The sequence below is a fragment of the Globicephala melas genome, chromosome 16 (genome assembly GCF_963455315.2).
Source record: "Globicephala melas chromosome 16, mGloMel1.2, whole genome shotgun sequence".
Classification (NCBI taxonomy): domain Eukaryota; kingdom Metazoa; phylum Chordata; class Mammalia; order Artiodactyla; family Delphinidae; genus Globicephala; species Globicephala melas.
Window position 1 is genome coordinate 26,692,694 of NC_083329.1, and position 19,169 is coordinate 26,711,862.

General features: G+C 36.1%; 1 protein-coding gene across 9 annotated transcripts in view; it reads right to left on the bottom strand.

Moving 5' to 3' along the window:
• BTRC (beta-transducin repeat containing E3 ubiquitin protein ligase) overlaps positions 1-19,169 on the bottom strand; it is a 187,801-nt gene that overhangs the window by 53,879 nt on the left and 114,753 nt on the right. For all 9 annotated transcript variants that reach the window (XM_030865387.2, XM_030865386.2, XM_030865385.2 and 6 more), the window contains one exon: positions 18,785-18,874. In XM_030865387.2, the coding sequence (XP_030721247.1) occupies positions 18,785-18,874 (90 nt within the window). The remainder of the gene's footprint in view (positions 1-18,784; positions 18,875-19,169) is intronic.

Here is a 19,169-nt window from a genome sequence, read left to right on the forward strand (position 1 = left end):
AAATGCAAGGGTAACAACTTTTTCCAATGAAGTTTTCCTATGTGCCAAATGTTTTGAAGTTACTCTATTTCCATTTTCTGTTTAAGGAATAAACAGAGGCTTTGGAAATTTGATGCTTTGGAAACAAACCATTATGAAAAGTTTTCTTATAGTTGATTCACATGTGAACAGCCCCACAGCAAAAGTAAGACAGCATGATGGCCTAGTCCCATCACTTATTAGCTATGTGATCTTAGATAAGTCTCTACTGTTTGAGATCTCATCTGTAAAATGAGTGGGTGGATGGAATAATCTCAGGCTCAGTCTGGCTTTTATATTTTGAGTTTACGGTTCAGTTCCATGGTAAATTAAAATAGTTGAGGGAATACATTTAAAAAGAATCATTCTCCACATTTTCTTACTAAAAAACTAACATATTAGAGTTTAAGTACACATCTCAGTAAAAAGAAATATTTTTCATAATATTATTTGGACAGGCAATATATTCCAAAATCCCAAGAATAAGTCAAACTTTTCTGCAACAACTGAGTTTTTAATGCAAAGAAATGTTATCATTCTGAGTGTGACAGGTACACAGGTAACATTATTATTCTCTTAGTTTTCTACATGCTAAAATATTCCATAATTAAGAATTTAAAACTTTACGGTGTTAACCTTTCTCAGGGCTGACTCGAGGACCTGAAGACCTAATGATGTCTTGAGGTTTTGTGTCTCAATGTGCCTCATTTCTTTCATAATTTACTCTCATTTCCCCACCCACCTTCTCCATAGTTCCCAGTATTTAAGGGAAGGTTTTCAAGAAAACTGTTAATAAATGAATGTATCTCTATTAAAAATTCCTTTATTTTTCATGGAGATAAAATATTGTATCAATTTAATATACCAACTTGTCTTATTTAGGGCCAAATCAAAGTAGCAGGGCTACATGAAGAGTCTGCAAATAGATATGAAAAACCTACTGGGATCCTCTTAATGCTTTATCAAGGTTCTGCTGTTCTCGGCCAGTTTAATTTTCAGCACGATAGCCCATAGCCTGCTGTATCTTAGAGACCTTTTTCTGTCAATTCCAAAGGCTATCAAGTGTCCTCAAGGCCAAGGTGATACATCAGCTACTGTATTAAATAAAGATATATGAAAAAGAACTGGGCCTCAATTTCCATTTGAAAGATTAAATTTCACTGGAAGTTACAAACATAATTTGTGGCACCATCTGCCATGGTGATAGTATTTTTCAATACTGAGCAATCTAATGGGCCTACATTGTAAATAAATAAAGATGGAAGAGTAGGCTGATAGCAGAATGGACATGGACTAAGACAGTAGCAGTGACTATGTTGGGTAGGGTTGGGAAGAAGACAGAATCAAGACATTTGGGAGGATATATTTCTAGGGATAATAGCAAGGAGCCTGGGCTCCTTGTAGATGAAGTAAAAGGAACTGTGATTTTAGAGGCAGTACTACATAGTACCAGACAAGCCTAGGTTCAAGCCCTATGTCTGCAATGTACAAACTATGTAGACTTGCGCAAGCTAGTTACCCTCCTTAAGCCTCAAATTTCTTCACATGCAAAGGGGAATAATACCACATATTTCCCAGGGTTGTTAAAAGAAACAACAGGAGATTATGTATAAAATACTAAGCACAGGGTCTGGCACATAAATGCCTAATAAAGGTAGTTGTTTTCATTTGCTAGTATGTAGAAACCATCAGAGCAATTCGGCCTGTATCAGGACCTGCCCACCAAACTCTGAAAGTAGTTTTAACTGAAACTCCATACAAAATTCCCCAGGAAGGGGAATTATGACTTGGAATATTTTAAAATATGCTAACTTGTCTAGCCACCATTAGCTGATGTGATTGGGGATAGAATTGTGAAGAAAAAAAGAAAATTTAAGATGTGATTAGACTGTAAGAGAAGCTTAGCAGAGCCAGGCTCAAAGGCTCTGGGTGAAATCAGAGGAAACTACAACTTAGGGAATTTTTGTGTGTACTGAGTTATCTCATTTAAACAAATATATTGAGGACTTCCTATGTGCCAATACTATATTAGGTGATGCAAAGGTCACATAGATGGTAAATACTGATAAGTTGATTCTAAAATTCATATGAGAATACAAATGGCCAAGAATAACCAAGGTAATATTGAAGAATAACAACAAAGCTAGAGGGCTTACTATCAGAGTTCAAGATTTGACAAAGACCTATACATATATGGTCATGTAATTTATGACAAAGAAAACAATGCAGTATAGTGGGAAATACATGTTTTAATAAATGGTGCTAGGTCAACCGAATATCACATTTTTTTAAAAAAGCACTCTCACCTCTACCTAACACAACACACAAAAATCAAATGGAGTGCAGATCTAAACGTTAAAGGTAAAAAACGATAAAAATTTTAGAAAAAAAAACATAAGAGTATATCTTCATGACACTGGAGTAGGCATAGATTTCTTAGGTAGAACTATGTGAGGCAAAGATTGATAAATTGGACTATATTAAAATTAAGAACCTCTGTTCATCAATAGACATCATTTTAAAAGTGCAAAGGCAAGTCACAGAGTAGGAGAAAATATTCGTAACACATGTATCAAAGGACTTATATCCAGAATTCATAAAGAACTCCTACAAATCATTAGGAAAAATATATAAAACACAATAGAAAAATGGGCAAAAGACTTGAACAGGCACTTCACATCTAAGTGGTCAATCAACATATAAAGAAACGCTCAATTTTAAGTGTTAAGGGAAAGTTAAATTTAAAAACACGTGACAACAATGTGAATATACTTAACACTATTGAACTGTACACTTTAAAAATGGTTAAGATAGTAAATTTTATGTTATATAAATTTTTTTTTTACCACAATTAAGAAAAAATACAAAAACCCACAATGGGATACTGCTACACACCACCAGAATGCTTCAATGAAAAAGCCAGACAACAAGTGTTGTGTAGTGAGGAAAAGGAACAATGGAACTCTCATTAACTGCTGGAAAGAGTATAAATGGGTACCACTGTCAGGACATTCTAATTCCCCTCCTAGTTACATACACAATAGAATATATGTATTCATTGTAAATATATACCGAAAAAATTTTGTAGTTATCAAAATCTGAAAGCAACCCAAATGTTCATCTACAGTAAAGTGGATACATAAATTTGGTATATTTACATAATGAAATACTACACATCATTGAGAATAAACAAATTACAGGTATATGCAATAATATGACTTTCAAAAAACTATGTTGAGTGAAATAAGTCAAACAGTACAGAATGTATACTGTATGATTCCATTTACACAAAGTTCAAAACCAGGCAAAACTAACACATGATGTTAGCAGAGAGAATAACGGCTACCCTTGGGAGGGGAATGACAAAGAGGGCAGGAGTGGGTTTCTGGTCAGGTTCTTTTCCTTTCCTTTGCTTAAAAAAAAAAAAATCTTGCTGGTGGTTACTCAGATGTGTTGTTCACTTTGTGAAAATTCACTGAGCCAAACTCAGGGTCTCCCAAATACTGTATTAGGAACACATTATTATATTCATAAAAAGAGAAATAAGGGTGAATAAAGTCCTGTTTGGTTACAGATACATAGTCCTAACCCTTATTTTCTGATATAAATGAAACAGGGAGTTCTATAAAAAAGATTTAAATTTTGCCATGGCACAGCCTTAGCCTCTATCTTCACTTACAACCCTTTGGCCACATACAGATAACTGTTCCCATATGCCACTACTCTGAACAAGGTTAGAGCTCCCTCTAGCACTTTTAACTAAGGAAACATCACAGGGCTTTATAGAGCTGACACAGTTTGGTGCTGCCCACGGTTAAATGCAATATGGTGATTTTTATTTTTAATTTGCTTTAATTGTTGCTATGATATGAATAATTAATAGGCTGCCTAAGCCAGTTTTGTGAAGTTCACAATACAGAAAGCCAGGAGAGAAATATCTACTTAGAAAGGAGGCTTAAAAATGGTTATAACTGCTATAATATTAGAGAATTCGGAACATTAATCCATGATTTGTGGCAACATTATGTCTCACCAACAAAGAAGCATGCTACCAAGCACTTCCTACTAAAAATTCTTCTGATCTTCATCAATTTTTCTCTTCATGGCTTCATACCTATATACTGTACCTATAGTACCACACAAGAGCGAAGTAGGTCAGTGTTAGGAGAACCTTGCTCTTCCGTGGAGGAGAAGAGGAAGGTTTGGCTGTAACACTTAACCTAGTTCCATCCATTCTAAAACAAGTATTTATTAGCATTAAATAACCCCCTGGACAATAGCGACCTATTCAAATTAGCCTGTATTCTTCGCCCATGCTTGTAAACTCCCTTCTCCACTGACACCTTAACCAATGGAAATTATGTTATCAGTGCTTCCACTCAGCAACGTCTGTTTCACATTTGGATATGCCAGAAAGTGTAATTTAGTTATAATGTTGTAATCCTACACATTTCAGGCAGCATTTGAGCAGTCTCTAAAAGTCCAATGATTATAATACACACTATCTGAGAATGCAGCCAGAAATAAAAGGGGCTTCGTTTTTCATTGGTGGGTTTCAAATCTTCCCCTCTCTGAAAGAAACACTGCTTTTCAACACTCTTGTTAAAATACAAATATAAAGCCAGCTAATTAATAAGTCCCTTGAATCAAGGAGAATGAAAAAGAAGAGAATATAAAGAACCACCTTAAAAAATAAATTCATTTTAGCTAAGACTATTATGTGTTCTTCATTATTCTGCATTCTAAAGAAACATTTTTTGAACTATTATAAGGAACAAACATTTCCTATCAACCTTTTCTTAGCATATAGATCCCTCAAAAAGTGTGTCCACAATTATAGGAAACTTTAACAATTTCCGAGGGAAATTTTTTTTTTTAGCATTCTAAATGGAGATTAATACAAGTCAGGATGACTTCCTCTCTCATGTTCTGGTTACACACAAGCACCACTCTGCCAAAGACAGTACGGCATGGACATAGTACTGGATCGTTCCTGCACATACCACAAAGCCATAATGCCAAGTTACCAATTAGTTTGGTTTTGCATTAGGTCTGCTGGTCACATTAACACAGCCACATTCATTCCAAGGGCAGCTCAAACTAGGGGTGAAATATTATCTGAAAACAATTATTCATTAAGCTACTGAGAGCTTCAATCATTTGTGTTTTTCCTGAGACAGGATCCACTACTTGCTTCTCTTTTAATTCACCTAGTATCTGCTGGGAGCCATATATCATGAACTAGAACAAGAATGACAGATCTAAATTAACACAACAGAAAAGCTATTCGATGCTGCTTCTTGGTTTCTCCACTTCACTCTCTTTTGTGGCATCCAAAGGCTTCAGAATCCTGGCATTAATTAAGCAACAGTTTTATTACACACAATCAAAGCCTGAAAAGAAAAGCCTAACAGACAGTGAGAGGAGATTACAAGGTTCAATTAACAGTTTTACTTTTTTGTGGTTGCTAATTGAGGTATTTTTAATTTTTATCATCTCATATAGAATGCTGAAAAGGAAAATACTATAAGTGTAAGAGGAGAACACAAACCTAAAATGTATTACTGTATCATGATTTTATATAACCAATTTGCATACTTCTGTGTTTTCCAAATCATGGCTATTTGTTAATAAATTATTAACACTTAATAGGCACCATAGAGAACTTTTTAGATAATCCCCTCACATTTGCTACATCTGCCCTAATTTCTATGTACTAAAATTCACAAAACACAATGATTGAAAGCACATGGCCATGGGGTCAGACAGTCTGGGTTCAAATTCTAGTTCTGCAACATACCTTGGGCAAATTGCTTGATATCTCTGAGTTCTGGTTAATCTATATATAAAATGGGGTTGTATGCTTAATGAGATTGTTGTGGGGATTTAAGTGAGAATGTATATAAAACCCTTAACCCTTAGTGTCTGGCACATTGTAAACATTCAATAAATAATGGTGCACAACTGCTGTAAAATTTGATGACACAATCTCTGGATTTTAATACTTTAAATAATATATATCAGACTCAACAAATATAATTTGAGAATCTACCTTCTGCAAGTGAAAATCAGTCCTATTCAGACTCTACAATGAAGGCAATTTACTTTTGCATATAATTTGCCCTTTATAGGTAACTTTTACCACACATTTTCAATTGAGGGAGAAAACAGGGAGTAAAAAATAGTCTAAATCTCAAAATTTGAAGTTTCAAGAGCACTAAATAATAGCATTAAATGGAAACCAACAGCAACTTAAACAGCTGAGTAAAAAATTAGTTATATAAGCAAACTATTATATATAGAATTGGATAAACAACAAGGTCCTACTGTATAGCACAGGGAACTGTATTCAATATCTTGTGATAAACCATAATGGAAAAGAATATGAAAAAGAATGTATATTTATGTATAACTGAAACACTTTGCTATACAGCAGAAATTAACACAAAATAGTAAATCAACTATACTTCAATAAATTAAAAAAAATAAGTTATATAAAACTCTCACTTAGAATCTACTCTTATTGCATGTTCTCATGTTATAATGTTGAGATAGTGGCTCCTACAGTGTCCCAGGCTAGACGTATTCAAGTTTACATTACTCAGTACTCAAACCTTTGAAAAGCATCCCATATCCTTTTGACTGCAAATGGAATCTACTATAATCTATAATGTGATGTCTACACCTATTCCCTATCAAAATGTAAAATATAAAAAGTAGTTGTATTTCTTGGACTTATATTCAGAACCCACCTCTTCTCCTTAAGTATTACCTAGAGGAAAAAAAGAAAACTCCTTCAACCGATCAATTTTAAAGTCAAAAATGACATTATACTAATCCTACCCCCTTCCCCCCAAAAAAACCCCAAACCAAAACAAAACCCCACACATATTAAGATTCAAGGAAACTGATTTTAAGTCTCCTAATTAAACCATCAGGTTTTAAGTACTCCAATTACAAGAATAAGAAAAAATACACAAACTGGAAATGAACCTCACACATAGATGTAAATAAAGCCACTCTTTAGGTTGCCCATTAATCCACAAGTGGCATATTCATCTTATTTACAGTATTATACCCCCTGCCATGATATTCCATTACAGAGTCATGCTACACACTCCATAGTTAACACTGTAGGAACCATCTCTTTTTAAACATGGTTTTCTCTCTGTATTTCCCTTTGGGCTTGCTCCAAAGTTTTTTGTTTTTTGTTTTTTTAATCTTTATAATTAAATTTCTTATGCTATTAGATATTCCAAGAAAATGTGGCTAAAGTTAAAGAAGTGGTGTCTGAGGTATAAAGCATAATTAAATTTATGGTCATTCTTCTAGAAATACTTAAAATTTTCTGTTTGTCGTGGTCTTAGTGCTCCATGTGACCAAGTGCTTCTTACATATATTTATATGTCAACTGTAACTATCAAAAATTTCTATTCTTTCCATTAGCGAATATCCAGGGAGATTTTACACACACACACACACCACAGAATAATATTTATGTTTATTTGCTTTTTGTTTTCATTTGCTTTTGATCAACCTGTTTCTTAATTACTCACTCCTGTCCCAATCCTCCTCTTTCCTGTCTGAAACAGGGGATTCAAGGTCCATCTATTAATTCTGATACCCTCATCATGTCTTTACAATCACCAAACTATCTAAAAGCATGCATACTTACAAAAAATATTTACTAAAGTGTAATCAGACAGAGCCTGCGCTTTGAAGCCCTAAGGGACATTTTTTTGTTTTAACTGATAAAACTAATTACCAAGTTTAACCAGGAAAAATAAATTTTTGGTATAAAAGGACTGCCAATATATGCTTACACTGTAAATCCTGATACAGCAATTCAAATGAGATTTGTATTCCAAAACAATTTCTAAAACAATTACTAAGGTAAGGTTACCACCTTGAACGAATTGTACTGGACTCATACTAAGGTGTTACCATACTCATAATAAGTCCAATGACATGAGGTCATCTTCAATCCTTTAAAGATCTATGTTTACAAGGTAGGTGATTATTATTGAGTAAGCATTTAAAATTGCATAGAATTATTGACTAGGTAACCCAGAGTATTTAACGCAGTTAGTTAAATTTTCTGGAAACAGTCTTGCCACAGTTCAGGCAGAACAAGATATTTTACAAGCAGTAAGGGGTGGGGGGATGGGGAGATGAAGAAATAATATTTGCTAGACGTCAAATGTTCTATATAAATCAAATGTTGAAAAGCTATAGGTGCTTTGTAGTGTGAGGCCAAGTATAACAGAAGAGATACACAGGGCCTCCAAATACTACTTAAAAATCAACCCGTATGCAGTAGAGCAAGGACTCTGAAGTCAGAGAGATGACTCAAAACTCTATAGTTTAGATATGTGAAAAGTTTTAATTTCTCTAAGCTTCAGGTTCCTTATCTGTAAAATAGGGATAGTATCATCCATCTCATCAGGTTGAAACAGACAACATAGCTATCACAAAAGTGCCTAAACACAGGGGCTTAATAAATATTAACATATTCTCTCTCTCCCCCTCAAACTTTTGAGTAGTACAAAAGTAAAAATAAATATCTTCCATCCTGAAGTTACAAGAGAAAGAAAATAGACCTTTAAAAATTCCTTGTATAGGAATATACCCCAAACTAATAAATGAGGAGGATGAGGAACTTAGAAAAGATTATCACATCCTCAGAGATAAAACTGGTTCCATACATAAGAACTTTAAATAAGGGTGTGTTAGGTGAGATCCAAAGGACTAGACTAATGAAAATTTCTCTAAAGTGAACCCTACTGATGAGATTTTGGATTAGTAGAATTTAAGGTGACTTGGCAACTCTAGCTCCGTTAGGAAATTAAAAGGGAGTTTCTTGGTCCTTCAGCCAGTTAGACATTTCTGTTATTACTATTATAAACAAACAAAAAAGATGCCCTCAAAAAAAGAAACATCTATTTTAACACTCATCTTAAGAAACAAATCTTACTGGAAAAGAGCTCTAACAACTCTAAGAACAAATATTGGCAAGATAATTAAGTCAGATGGAATTCCAGAATCATAGGAAAATGGAAAAACACAATTTTATTTTTGTAGAAACTTGGTATAGAGAACATTTAAATTCATAGCTCATTTGCCTTACAAGAAGCTGAACTCACGACACAAGAATAAAATTTTACATGTATGAATCCTGAGCTCATGGGTACTGAAAGGTTCAAAAGGAAAGCTCAGGTTTCACAAGCTTTGTAAGTGATCTATTTATACCATATGACTAAGAACATACTTATTTATGGAGAGCTTATGAGCCCAGGCTTCTGGAACTGTCACTAAGAGAGAAGAGAACGAAAAGCCACAAAAATCCATAAAAGCAGTAAGACTAAAGATCTCTTCCAGATTAAGAAATGCAGAAAAGTTATCACGCAAAATTCTAACAAGTGGGCTTTAAAATACTAACATGCACAGTAGCACCATTCTCTTATAGAGTGTAGGGGGGAAGTCCTAGAGACTATTTAGTATTAAGTCACTGATCTTAAAATACTGATACATTTAAGTCTTAATGAATATTTTCAGGAAAAGCTATTAGTCAAAAAACAAAACAAAACAAAAAATCAGGTTTCTGACAGAATTGCTAGAGCTATACTAAATATTTTTAGAGGGGAAAGGAAGGTAGGGAGATAGGTACTAGGAGGAAGTGAAGAGCCTTTGTTCTGTGAGTTCTGCAAAGAAGTAGAATATCAGGGACTTATATTCTGCAAATACAGTAGCTTAGGGCTGCAATAAAGAATTTCTGTTAGTTATATATATTATTTTAAAAGTCCTATTAACTATGATGAGAAAAGATTAGCTTACACCTAACCTGAATATTTCATACTATACTTTAGGCTCTTTCCTGTTAATTCTATACTCAGATGGGTACCTGATAAACTGGCTTTTATGTATTAATACTTTAAATAAGTGCCTAAGACAACTGACTGTTAATATTAAGAAAACAAATTTATTTTATATGTCTTTGGAAAATATCTGGATTCATCTACATAGCCTATATTACTTGCTTTTACAGTAAGCCACTAAACTTAAGATATAAACTCTAAAATACTGCAAATCCTGGTGGTCTCATATACCTTCCCATAGTCAAAGCCTGTCAAAGGTGGCCAAGAAAACAGGCACTGATTTGGTGGAGAAAATTTGGCTCATTGATGTCTTCCACAGCCTAATACCATATTTTCCAATATTTCAGGGATGATTAACATGGTTACAATTTTAGTATAACTGAGCTTTAAGTGGATGAACCAGCCCTTAGTCTCAGCTACTGCATAGATTTCCCCCCCTCTTCCTCCTATAAACACCATTCATTGATAGTCAATTCTCAATTATATAAACTGAAATAGCACAGTCCCCCACATACAGAAGTCAATGACATACAGAAAAAAAACCAAATAGTGAATTTCCTAATAAACAGAATCAGGAAAGGAACAGAACTTAAATATGCCATAGCTTACTGCCTGCATTAGGGTCCTCTTTTGAATAATTCAAAGTGACAGAAGTCCTCCAAACCAGAAAACTCGCATGCTACTTGCAAGGGAAACTCTATATTGGAGGGGTGGGGTGGTAGGAGGCTGAGAAGGCAGACCTTTTAAAATTTTAATTTCTCTGGTTACCTGATTTTTAAAAAATCAAAGGTTAAAACCCAGAGTGCAATGCCAAAGAAACTGTAAAGTTCTAAATGACCCTTGACAGAATTACCGTCTACAGATCATTAATACATCAACCATATTTGTGACAATACTTTGGAAAGTAGGTAGTATTTCTTTCTTTCAATTGAAGTAAAATTGGCATATAACACTATATTAGTTTCAAGTGTATAGGCAGTACTTCTTAAAGTCTGTAAACCAGCTCTAGAGTGGAAACAAAATGCCTGTATACAGCAACAAAGTATGATGTGAAACCCAAAGATTTTTCTTTTTCATTCCCCTTTAAGGAACTGTGCCTGGCATTGTGCAGCTGTGGTGTTGCCTTCATCACTCCCAACATTTCCAGTCTTGCTAATTAAAAGGTTGATCACAGAACAATGCTCTTCTCATTAATTTCAGTGTTCCGATTGGGCAGGATCCCTGCTTACCCCACCTGATCTTTTCACACAGCTGAAGTTAATGTGACAGGAGCCCGAAGATGGATTACCTGCTACCATATTGCCCATCGCCTCCAATCAGGAGCTATCTGTGTAAACTGATTGTTCTAATTTGCTCTCATTATTTTTACAATATCAGGAGAAAATAACGCACACAGCTCACTGTCAAAGCCATGAAAATCAGCCATTAGTTAAACCCAGACACTGAGTGGCTTTATTAGAGGCACTGCAGTTTATTGATGTAGCTCCAGTCAAACAAGGCAGCATTTGCTTCAGTAGAAGGAAATGTTTATACTGAAAGTAAATATTTATTGTAATAATACCCACAGCAACACGGTATCTTGAAGAATCCTGTCCTTATTTTATAAGCTTGGTTTTGACACAAATTAACAACAATGAACAGTTGGGTTGGCATAAGTAGATAACATTTAATACACACACAGTAGCATGAAAATCTGTCTATTAACTCAAATATGTGAGCACTCTTCACCTCCTATACCCTATATAATAAGAAACTCTATTCTGTGACTACAAATGCTAATCAATCAATAAATAGTGGAGGTTCTATTTTGCACAACACAACAACAAATATTTTTCTAAAGCAGCAATTTTATGACTTAGGAATCAAAATGGTTTCTATAATGATTATATAGGTATAGGTTTAAATAATAAAAACTGTAGCCTTTTTTTTTTTTTTTGGCGGTACGTGGGCCTCTCACTGTTGTGGCCTCTCCCGTTGTGGAGCACAGGCTCCGGACGCGCAGGCTCAGCGGCCATGGCTCACGGACCCAGCCACTCCGCGGCATGTGGGATCTTCCCAGACCGGGGCACAAACCCGTGTCCCCTGCGTCGGCAGGTGGACTCTCAACCACTGCGCCACCAGGGAAGCCCCAAAACTGTATTCTTATACAATGTAAGTGATCAACAAGAAGGATTATTAATCCTAGTATCACAGAAATTCACAATATATTTCAGAATTGGAAAATAAGAAGCATAATAAAGCCAGCTAAGCAAACAACAATCTGGGTTTTAAACCCTTCAGTAAGAGACGGTTTCTTAAAGCAGAAGACAGAATTCTACACAAAGGTTTGATAGTCAATGAGATAATATCTTTAAAAGATTTGTCCTGGGCACAAAGAAAATATATTTTCCTGTTGTAAAGAAAATGCTAAACTCTAGAAGAAAATATATGTTAATTTGGCATTTCTAGGCTTGCCTAGCTGAGAACATTTTGTAAAAATGTTAGCTAAATGCTGCCTGAACAGCATTTTGGGGGGCTGGAGAAGGAGGGTATAAATAATGGAAACTGATGCCTTTTAAATAAAGGAATTTAATCCACACATTCTACCCCCATTCCCCTTTTTAGTATTAGAAGGAAACATGGCTTCCTCCTGTTTTCTTTCTATACTAAGATTCCTAGGTAATGTGAAGGCAAGAGTATGCCCTTCTTGCTGCTCCCCCTTTAATGACCACTTTTCTTTTTCTAAGAAACGTGTGCCACGCTTTTCTCCTTAAAATTCCTGCACTAAAGACTGCACCATACTGCACTCCGCAAAACGTGCTGATGGCGCCAATTACAAGCCCCCAGCCTAACGCTCCAGCCCCCACCATTCGGGCAGATTTATGCGGACTCTTGCCGACGTTATTACAAGTCAGAGTTTATTGGGAAATTGTTACATTATGCGGAGTGTCTAACAAATTGCTTATGCTGCTATAATTGGATTACAACAGCCGCTTGCTCCCACCGGTAAGATTAGGCAAGTAGGACTCCTGCCGATCTCTGAGCGTTAGCAGTAATTTTATTTGCCTTGCCTCTCTCTTTCCTAACAACATGCCTCTCTCCCTGCCAGCTGTCTGCTGAAAAGGCACAGGCTTGTTCCTTGGCCCTAACAATGCAATTACAGCCCCGCAGATCGCACTGTTTGTGCATTAAGTACAGAGCCAAAACGAGGCGAATTGATCGTTTGACTTTTGGAGAAGCCATGTGATCTCTTGGTGCGGGTTATCCGACATGCATCAGCAGGCAATACTGCAGTCAGTTCTTCATGAAAAACTTTCTTCCTTCATCCCACTCTCTCCCAACCTTTCCTTTTTCACTGAGGGAGACAATGACTGGGCTCATCTCATGCTAATCTAGATCAACCCACAAAGACAAACTCAATCTTATTAGCTCCCTGGCTAGATAGAAATGTGAATAGGTTCTAGCATCTTGAAGCACCTCAGTTAGATATATCACTGGTTCCCAGCAGTTGAACCACTGCTGCTATCTAAAAAAAGGCTCATAAAGAGTTCACTGAAGGGAAAAAGTTTACAGAAACACCGTAGTTCAAAAGAACTACAGAAAGTTTTAGGTTTTGGCAAATAAAACTGCCTTGGAAAGTCTTTGTTATAAGCTCTGTCTATTCAAGGAGCCATCAAGAAATCAGCACCGAACCTGTGTCCTGCCTTTCTCCACAGATCTGCTCTGCTGGAAGATGCTGGCGGCCAATGTGCAGAATCAATGCCTCTGACTTCAGACTTAAAAACAGTCAGTCTGATCCCCATTCAGGGCAAAAGTTTAACATATTTTGTTAACAGCTTTCAGTTTCTTGTTTCTTTTTCTTGTATGTTTAACAATGAGAGCAGTAGCAAGGAGACTGTTCAAGTATTTACTGTGAATCTAGACTATAATTCATGAAGATTCTCACTGGGGTCCTAACTTTTTTTTTTAATTAACTTTGCTGAAATGGTTGAAAATGACTCTGAATTTTACCAATTTTAATACAGACCAGGATTCCTATTTACACTTTCCCCTCCAGTGGCATATGCTACTTAGGGTTCCTGAAGCTGATTACACAACAAATGTGCAGTCAATCTGCTGATCCATTTTGGTGCCCCATGTTTGTATTCTTAAATATCATGCACATCTAGAAGGTTATGTATTCTCATATCCTTAATCTGACAAACACACAAACTGTTGTCTATAATGACGATTCTTGATTCTATTATTACTTCAAAGTGAGCTTGGAAAAGTCACTGTACTAGTATTTCTCAGAACCTCTCTGTAACCCCCATTAACATTCACTAATTAATATAAATATTTAAAGATGGAAGAAAAAACATTACTTCTGAAGTTAATTCCTGCCTCTTTAATACAGCAATAAGCCTAATGTATAAAACATTATACTTCAGTTTTTCCAACCACATCAGCCTCAATGATATGGTTAAATCTTAATATATTCTCCACAAAGCTATTCTTTAGAACCAACAGAGAAGCTTGTGTGCAGAATGGACCATCTGACATGCTACTTGTGGAACAGTATATTAAAGAAGTCTGTTAACACGTAGTTTAAAACTCAAAAGAAACTCTGAACAGCTGAAATGCCTTATAAATAGCACAGACCCAGAGGAAGTGCAAACGTCTGCATTGTGAATTGTAGATCTTAATTACCGACAATGGCTGGTACAGCAAGTAGCACAGGAAAAAAGTGAAACAGTTGCACTGTTCATGGTTGGCAATAATTCTTCAGGAAAATATTTACTATCAATCAGTTATGAGAAAGGGGACTCTGTGCTCGTAAAACAGCACGTTGCTTCTCATACCAGGACCATTTTGCTTCAGCATAATCTGAATTTAAACAGCTTGTTTCCTGCGGATATAATTTTGGAAATAAATAAAACAAGTCTTCTATCAAAATCTGGAGTGAGTGGAAAGGAACATCACATTTTTCTGTCTCAGTTGCAAAAAGATTATTAGTCTAAAGTAAAAAACAATAACAACAAACAACAACAACTACAATACAGAACACATCTACAAAGGACTATGGAAGCGGTTTATTTTCTAAATATAAAGAGGCAGAACTTCTCCGACCTAGGCAGGAATCCAGGCAGATGTGTTCAAAAACAACTCAGTTTTAACTGTATGTGTATGTGTGTGTGTAAGGGTAAATTAGGGAAAATCCTGAAAACAAAAATTTTCAATAATACTTGAAGTCAATAAAAATATAACAAAAATTAATGCTCTTTATTTTTCCAGTAAGCTTTCTTTACCAATTAAAAAACATCATGAAGGTTGACAATTAGGTACAACATGATTATTGATTTTAAAGATTAAGTTGGAGGTCAATAATGACTGTCCATTTAAAGCTACAATAAACACAGAGCTTATCATGTTCCAAACACAAACCTCATGAACTACAGGGCTATAATTAGTAAGAAGGAAGGCTTTGGAAGAAATAAAAAACATCTCAATGCCTCCAAATATTACTTGGATTAAGTTATACTATAAAATGACCCTTCCTCCATTTTTATTTTAAAATATTTTCTTAAGACTCATTCTTCAAGTCAGAGATTCAGAAGATTATTAACCGAGGGTGGCTGTAGTTTGCCGTACAACTTTGTCTTCTTGTATTCTAAAGAGGACTAAGGGTCTCTTTTCATACATCTATTATAAAACATTTATTTTAAGATATCTCTGGCAAAGAAGTCACATACAATATATTATAGGGGTCCAAACATAACAGGATTGCTGTTTTTAAAGGGACTAACTGGTATTAATGTCTTATATAAACAGTTTTCAATAATAAGGTCTTAGACTTTAATTACCATCTCTACCCAAACCAAAGTCACACCTATCAGAATTAGTTGTTTTGAACTAGAGGACCAAAATGGTTGATATCACCATATTATAGCGGCTCTCCATGGAGGTGGACATTCAAGGCCACTTTGGAGCACAATCTGAATCAACAACACATACTTGTACCAAGTTAAAAACCAATGCAGCCATATCAAGTATAGTAGGTGAAACTATCCAGTTAAGGGCTAAAGGTGAAGAGCATGAAATAGGGACAAGCTTACAGACCTACAAAAATAATGGCAAGTCATTACTTTTCAAAGGGCAAGCAATAAATGAGGCCAGTAGAAGCAGCACAGAATCATGAGATACACATAACATATGTAAATAAAAAAGGGAAAATTCTTCCTATTCCTATGTTATTGGCACTTCACTGGAGACTGCTGCAAGAAAGAGAATTTTCAGCTACATGTTTTTATTTGCCATTGACCAACTGATTATTTGGCTCAGATCTGAAGCAATGAACCAGAAGATGAAGATGGGCCAATAAAAGGAATCAGAAAGTCAGGTGGGTTCCTAAACTAGGAAATGATAGAAATCATTATTAAATTAGGGTGTTTAAGGAGATGATGAAAGGATATAGGTGGCAGAATAATGCTAAAATAAGCAAGAATGGGATGAGAGGGTCACCATTTGAGAGCAACGGAAACAGCAGCAATGAGCAAATTTATTTCCTCACTCAAGAGCGTAGAAGAAATTATACCATTGTGCCAGGTGCCACAAGGTTTCTAACCATGCACCGCTAAAGTAGAAGGTAGAGGAAAATATAAAACCATCATACAGACATACACCAACATAGCTATGTAGCTTAGAAATCCTGGCTTACAAAGTATTGAGAAACAAAAGGAACAGATGCTCACTTGGCCAGCTCTCAATGTAACTCATTAAAATCGTCACCCTGTCCTTGGATCGGTGCTCATGCTAAGATTTTACCTTGTTTAGCCAGAAGTCACCCACTTGTGATGAAACTGAGAACAGCATGGCCAAAAAGGAAAAAGATTATTTTCAAAGACCCAAATTATTGGTCTCATCAATGTACAAATGCTAGATAAAAAGTAGGGTCAATCAGCACTTGGCTAGTTGTGACTGTATGACTGAAAAATAAATACACGTTAATTTATAATATTCATATTTTGCAGTAAATTATTAAGACATTCTAATTTAAGAACTGAACTGATTAACTCTACCTTTTTTCACTATAACTTTTAATAAATTCTGACATTTCTTACATGGATCATTTCCAATGGTTCTATTTTGTATGATATATTTTCAGTTGATAAAGTATGTCCTTTATCAACTGAAACTACTTCATGTTTTAAGAAATAAAACAAAATAAAAAATATTGCTGCTGGGGCTCCCCTGGTGGCGCAGTGCTTGACAGTCCACCTGCCGATGCAGGGGACACAGGTTCGTGCCCCGGTCCAGGAAGATCCCACATGCCGTGGAGCGGCTGGGCCCATGAGCCATGGCCGCTGAGCCTGCGCGTCCAGAGCCTGTGCTCCGCAACAGGAGAGGCCACAACAGTGAGAGGCCCGCATACCGCAAAAAAAAAAAAAAAAAAATTGCTGTTCCTTGATTTTTGTAAACACATGATACCGGCCTGGCTCTAATAATAACAGTAACAGAGACCCTGAGTGTATAGATTAAACACTAGATTAGACAATAGATTAAACTAGTTAAAGTTGGGAATGTTGTAAAAGTGACAAATCCCTGAATAGTTATAAAAGGCAGTAATTTTGCAGATATGCAGAGTAGAAGTCTAGAAACAGAGCCCGTACTGTACTCTTACTTACTCCTGGAATAATTTAAATGGCTGAAATCTAAATTTCGGTCAAAGTTCCTGAGTAATTAGAGATGGAAAACGTGAGGCATAGTTGATACAATTATTAGATTGTAAGATCTCTAATACATAAGATTATTTTTGTATTTAGGCTATAGATATGGCACACATTTATATATAAGAAACAAGAAGCTCCATATACGTGATTAAACATACTTGTCCAGTTAGATCAAGATCACCAAAAGCGGTATTTTTATCAATAGCCGCTCAATAAATAATAGTGATATAATAATTGGATTTTCTATAGCATATTTCACAATCCTACAATGGTGTACTCTATACTTATTACATTTTAAAACCACCACCAAACTTATGAGAATAACTGTATATTTTTTTATACAAATCTTTTTTTTTGGGCCGCGCCACACAGGATCTTTAGTTCCCCGACTGGGGATCGAACCCGTCTTCGGGGGTTCGAACCACATCCCCCGGTTCGAACCGGGGATCGAACCACTTCCCTGCAGTGGAAGCAAGGAGTCTTAACCACTGGACAGCCAGGGAAGTCCCACACAAATCTTATCTGTAATAATCCATAACTAGTGTCAAGCAACAAATGTGGATTAGACTAAAGTGTAACCAGAACACATAATCAAAAAATTCTGCTGCAACTGAAGAGAAAGAAACTCCAACTTGCAATCTGCTTTGGATAAAATGATGCCTCCTACATTCTTTTTAAAAATCCTATAATAGGAACTTCCCTGGTGGTCCAGCCGTTAAGACTCTGTGCTCCCAATGCAGGGGCCCTGGGTTCAATCCCTGGTTAGGGGACTAGATCCTGCATGCCCAACTAAAGATAAAAAGCTTGTATGGGGCTTCCCTGGTGGTGCAGTGGTCGAGTCTGCCTGCCGATGCAGGGGACACGGGTTCGTGCCCTGGTCCGGGAAGATCCCACATGCTGTGGAGTGGCTAGGCCCGTGAGCCATGGCCGCTAAGCCTGCGCGTCCCGAGCCTGTGCTCCGCCAACGGGAGAGGCCACAACAGTGAGAGGCCCGCGTACAGCAAAAAAACAAACAAACAAAAAAAAACAAAACAAAGATCCCACATGCCGCAACTAAGACCCAGCGCAGCCAAATAAATAAAAATAAAATAAATATTTTAAAATCCTATAATAGTCTTTAATAGCAATACTGAGTAAAGATGTCTATAGATAAACCATTATTATCATGTGGTATAATATATATTGATGTGTAATATTACTTACTTTGGCCACACAATTTTCAGTCTTCATAGCAGTGCTTGCTAGACATACTGTCTCTTGATTTAAGCAGAGTCTGGCACAGCTGTTGTAGGTCTGTAAAGAGAATTTTTTGGAAATAGGTTTAAATACTGAAATACTGTTGTGTAGTTTTCAAATTCTGCCTTATTTCTCAAAATCAGCACACAAATAGATCCTATGTGTAAATACCAGATTTATGGGAGCTGCGGGACAAGGTAGACAGGGGGAAGTAAAGAAAGGGAGAGCCCAGAAGTGCCACTGATGTGCCCATGAACAAGTATGTGAGCAGCAGTGACTTTACTGTATATACGAAAGGTAGGGGTGTCAGTTATTCAAAAATGGGCAAAGGACTTGAACAGAGATTATCCAA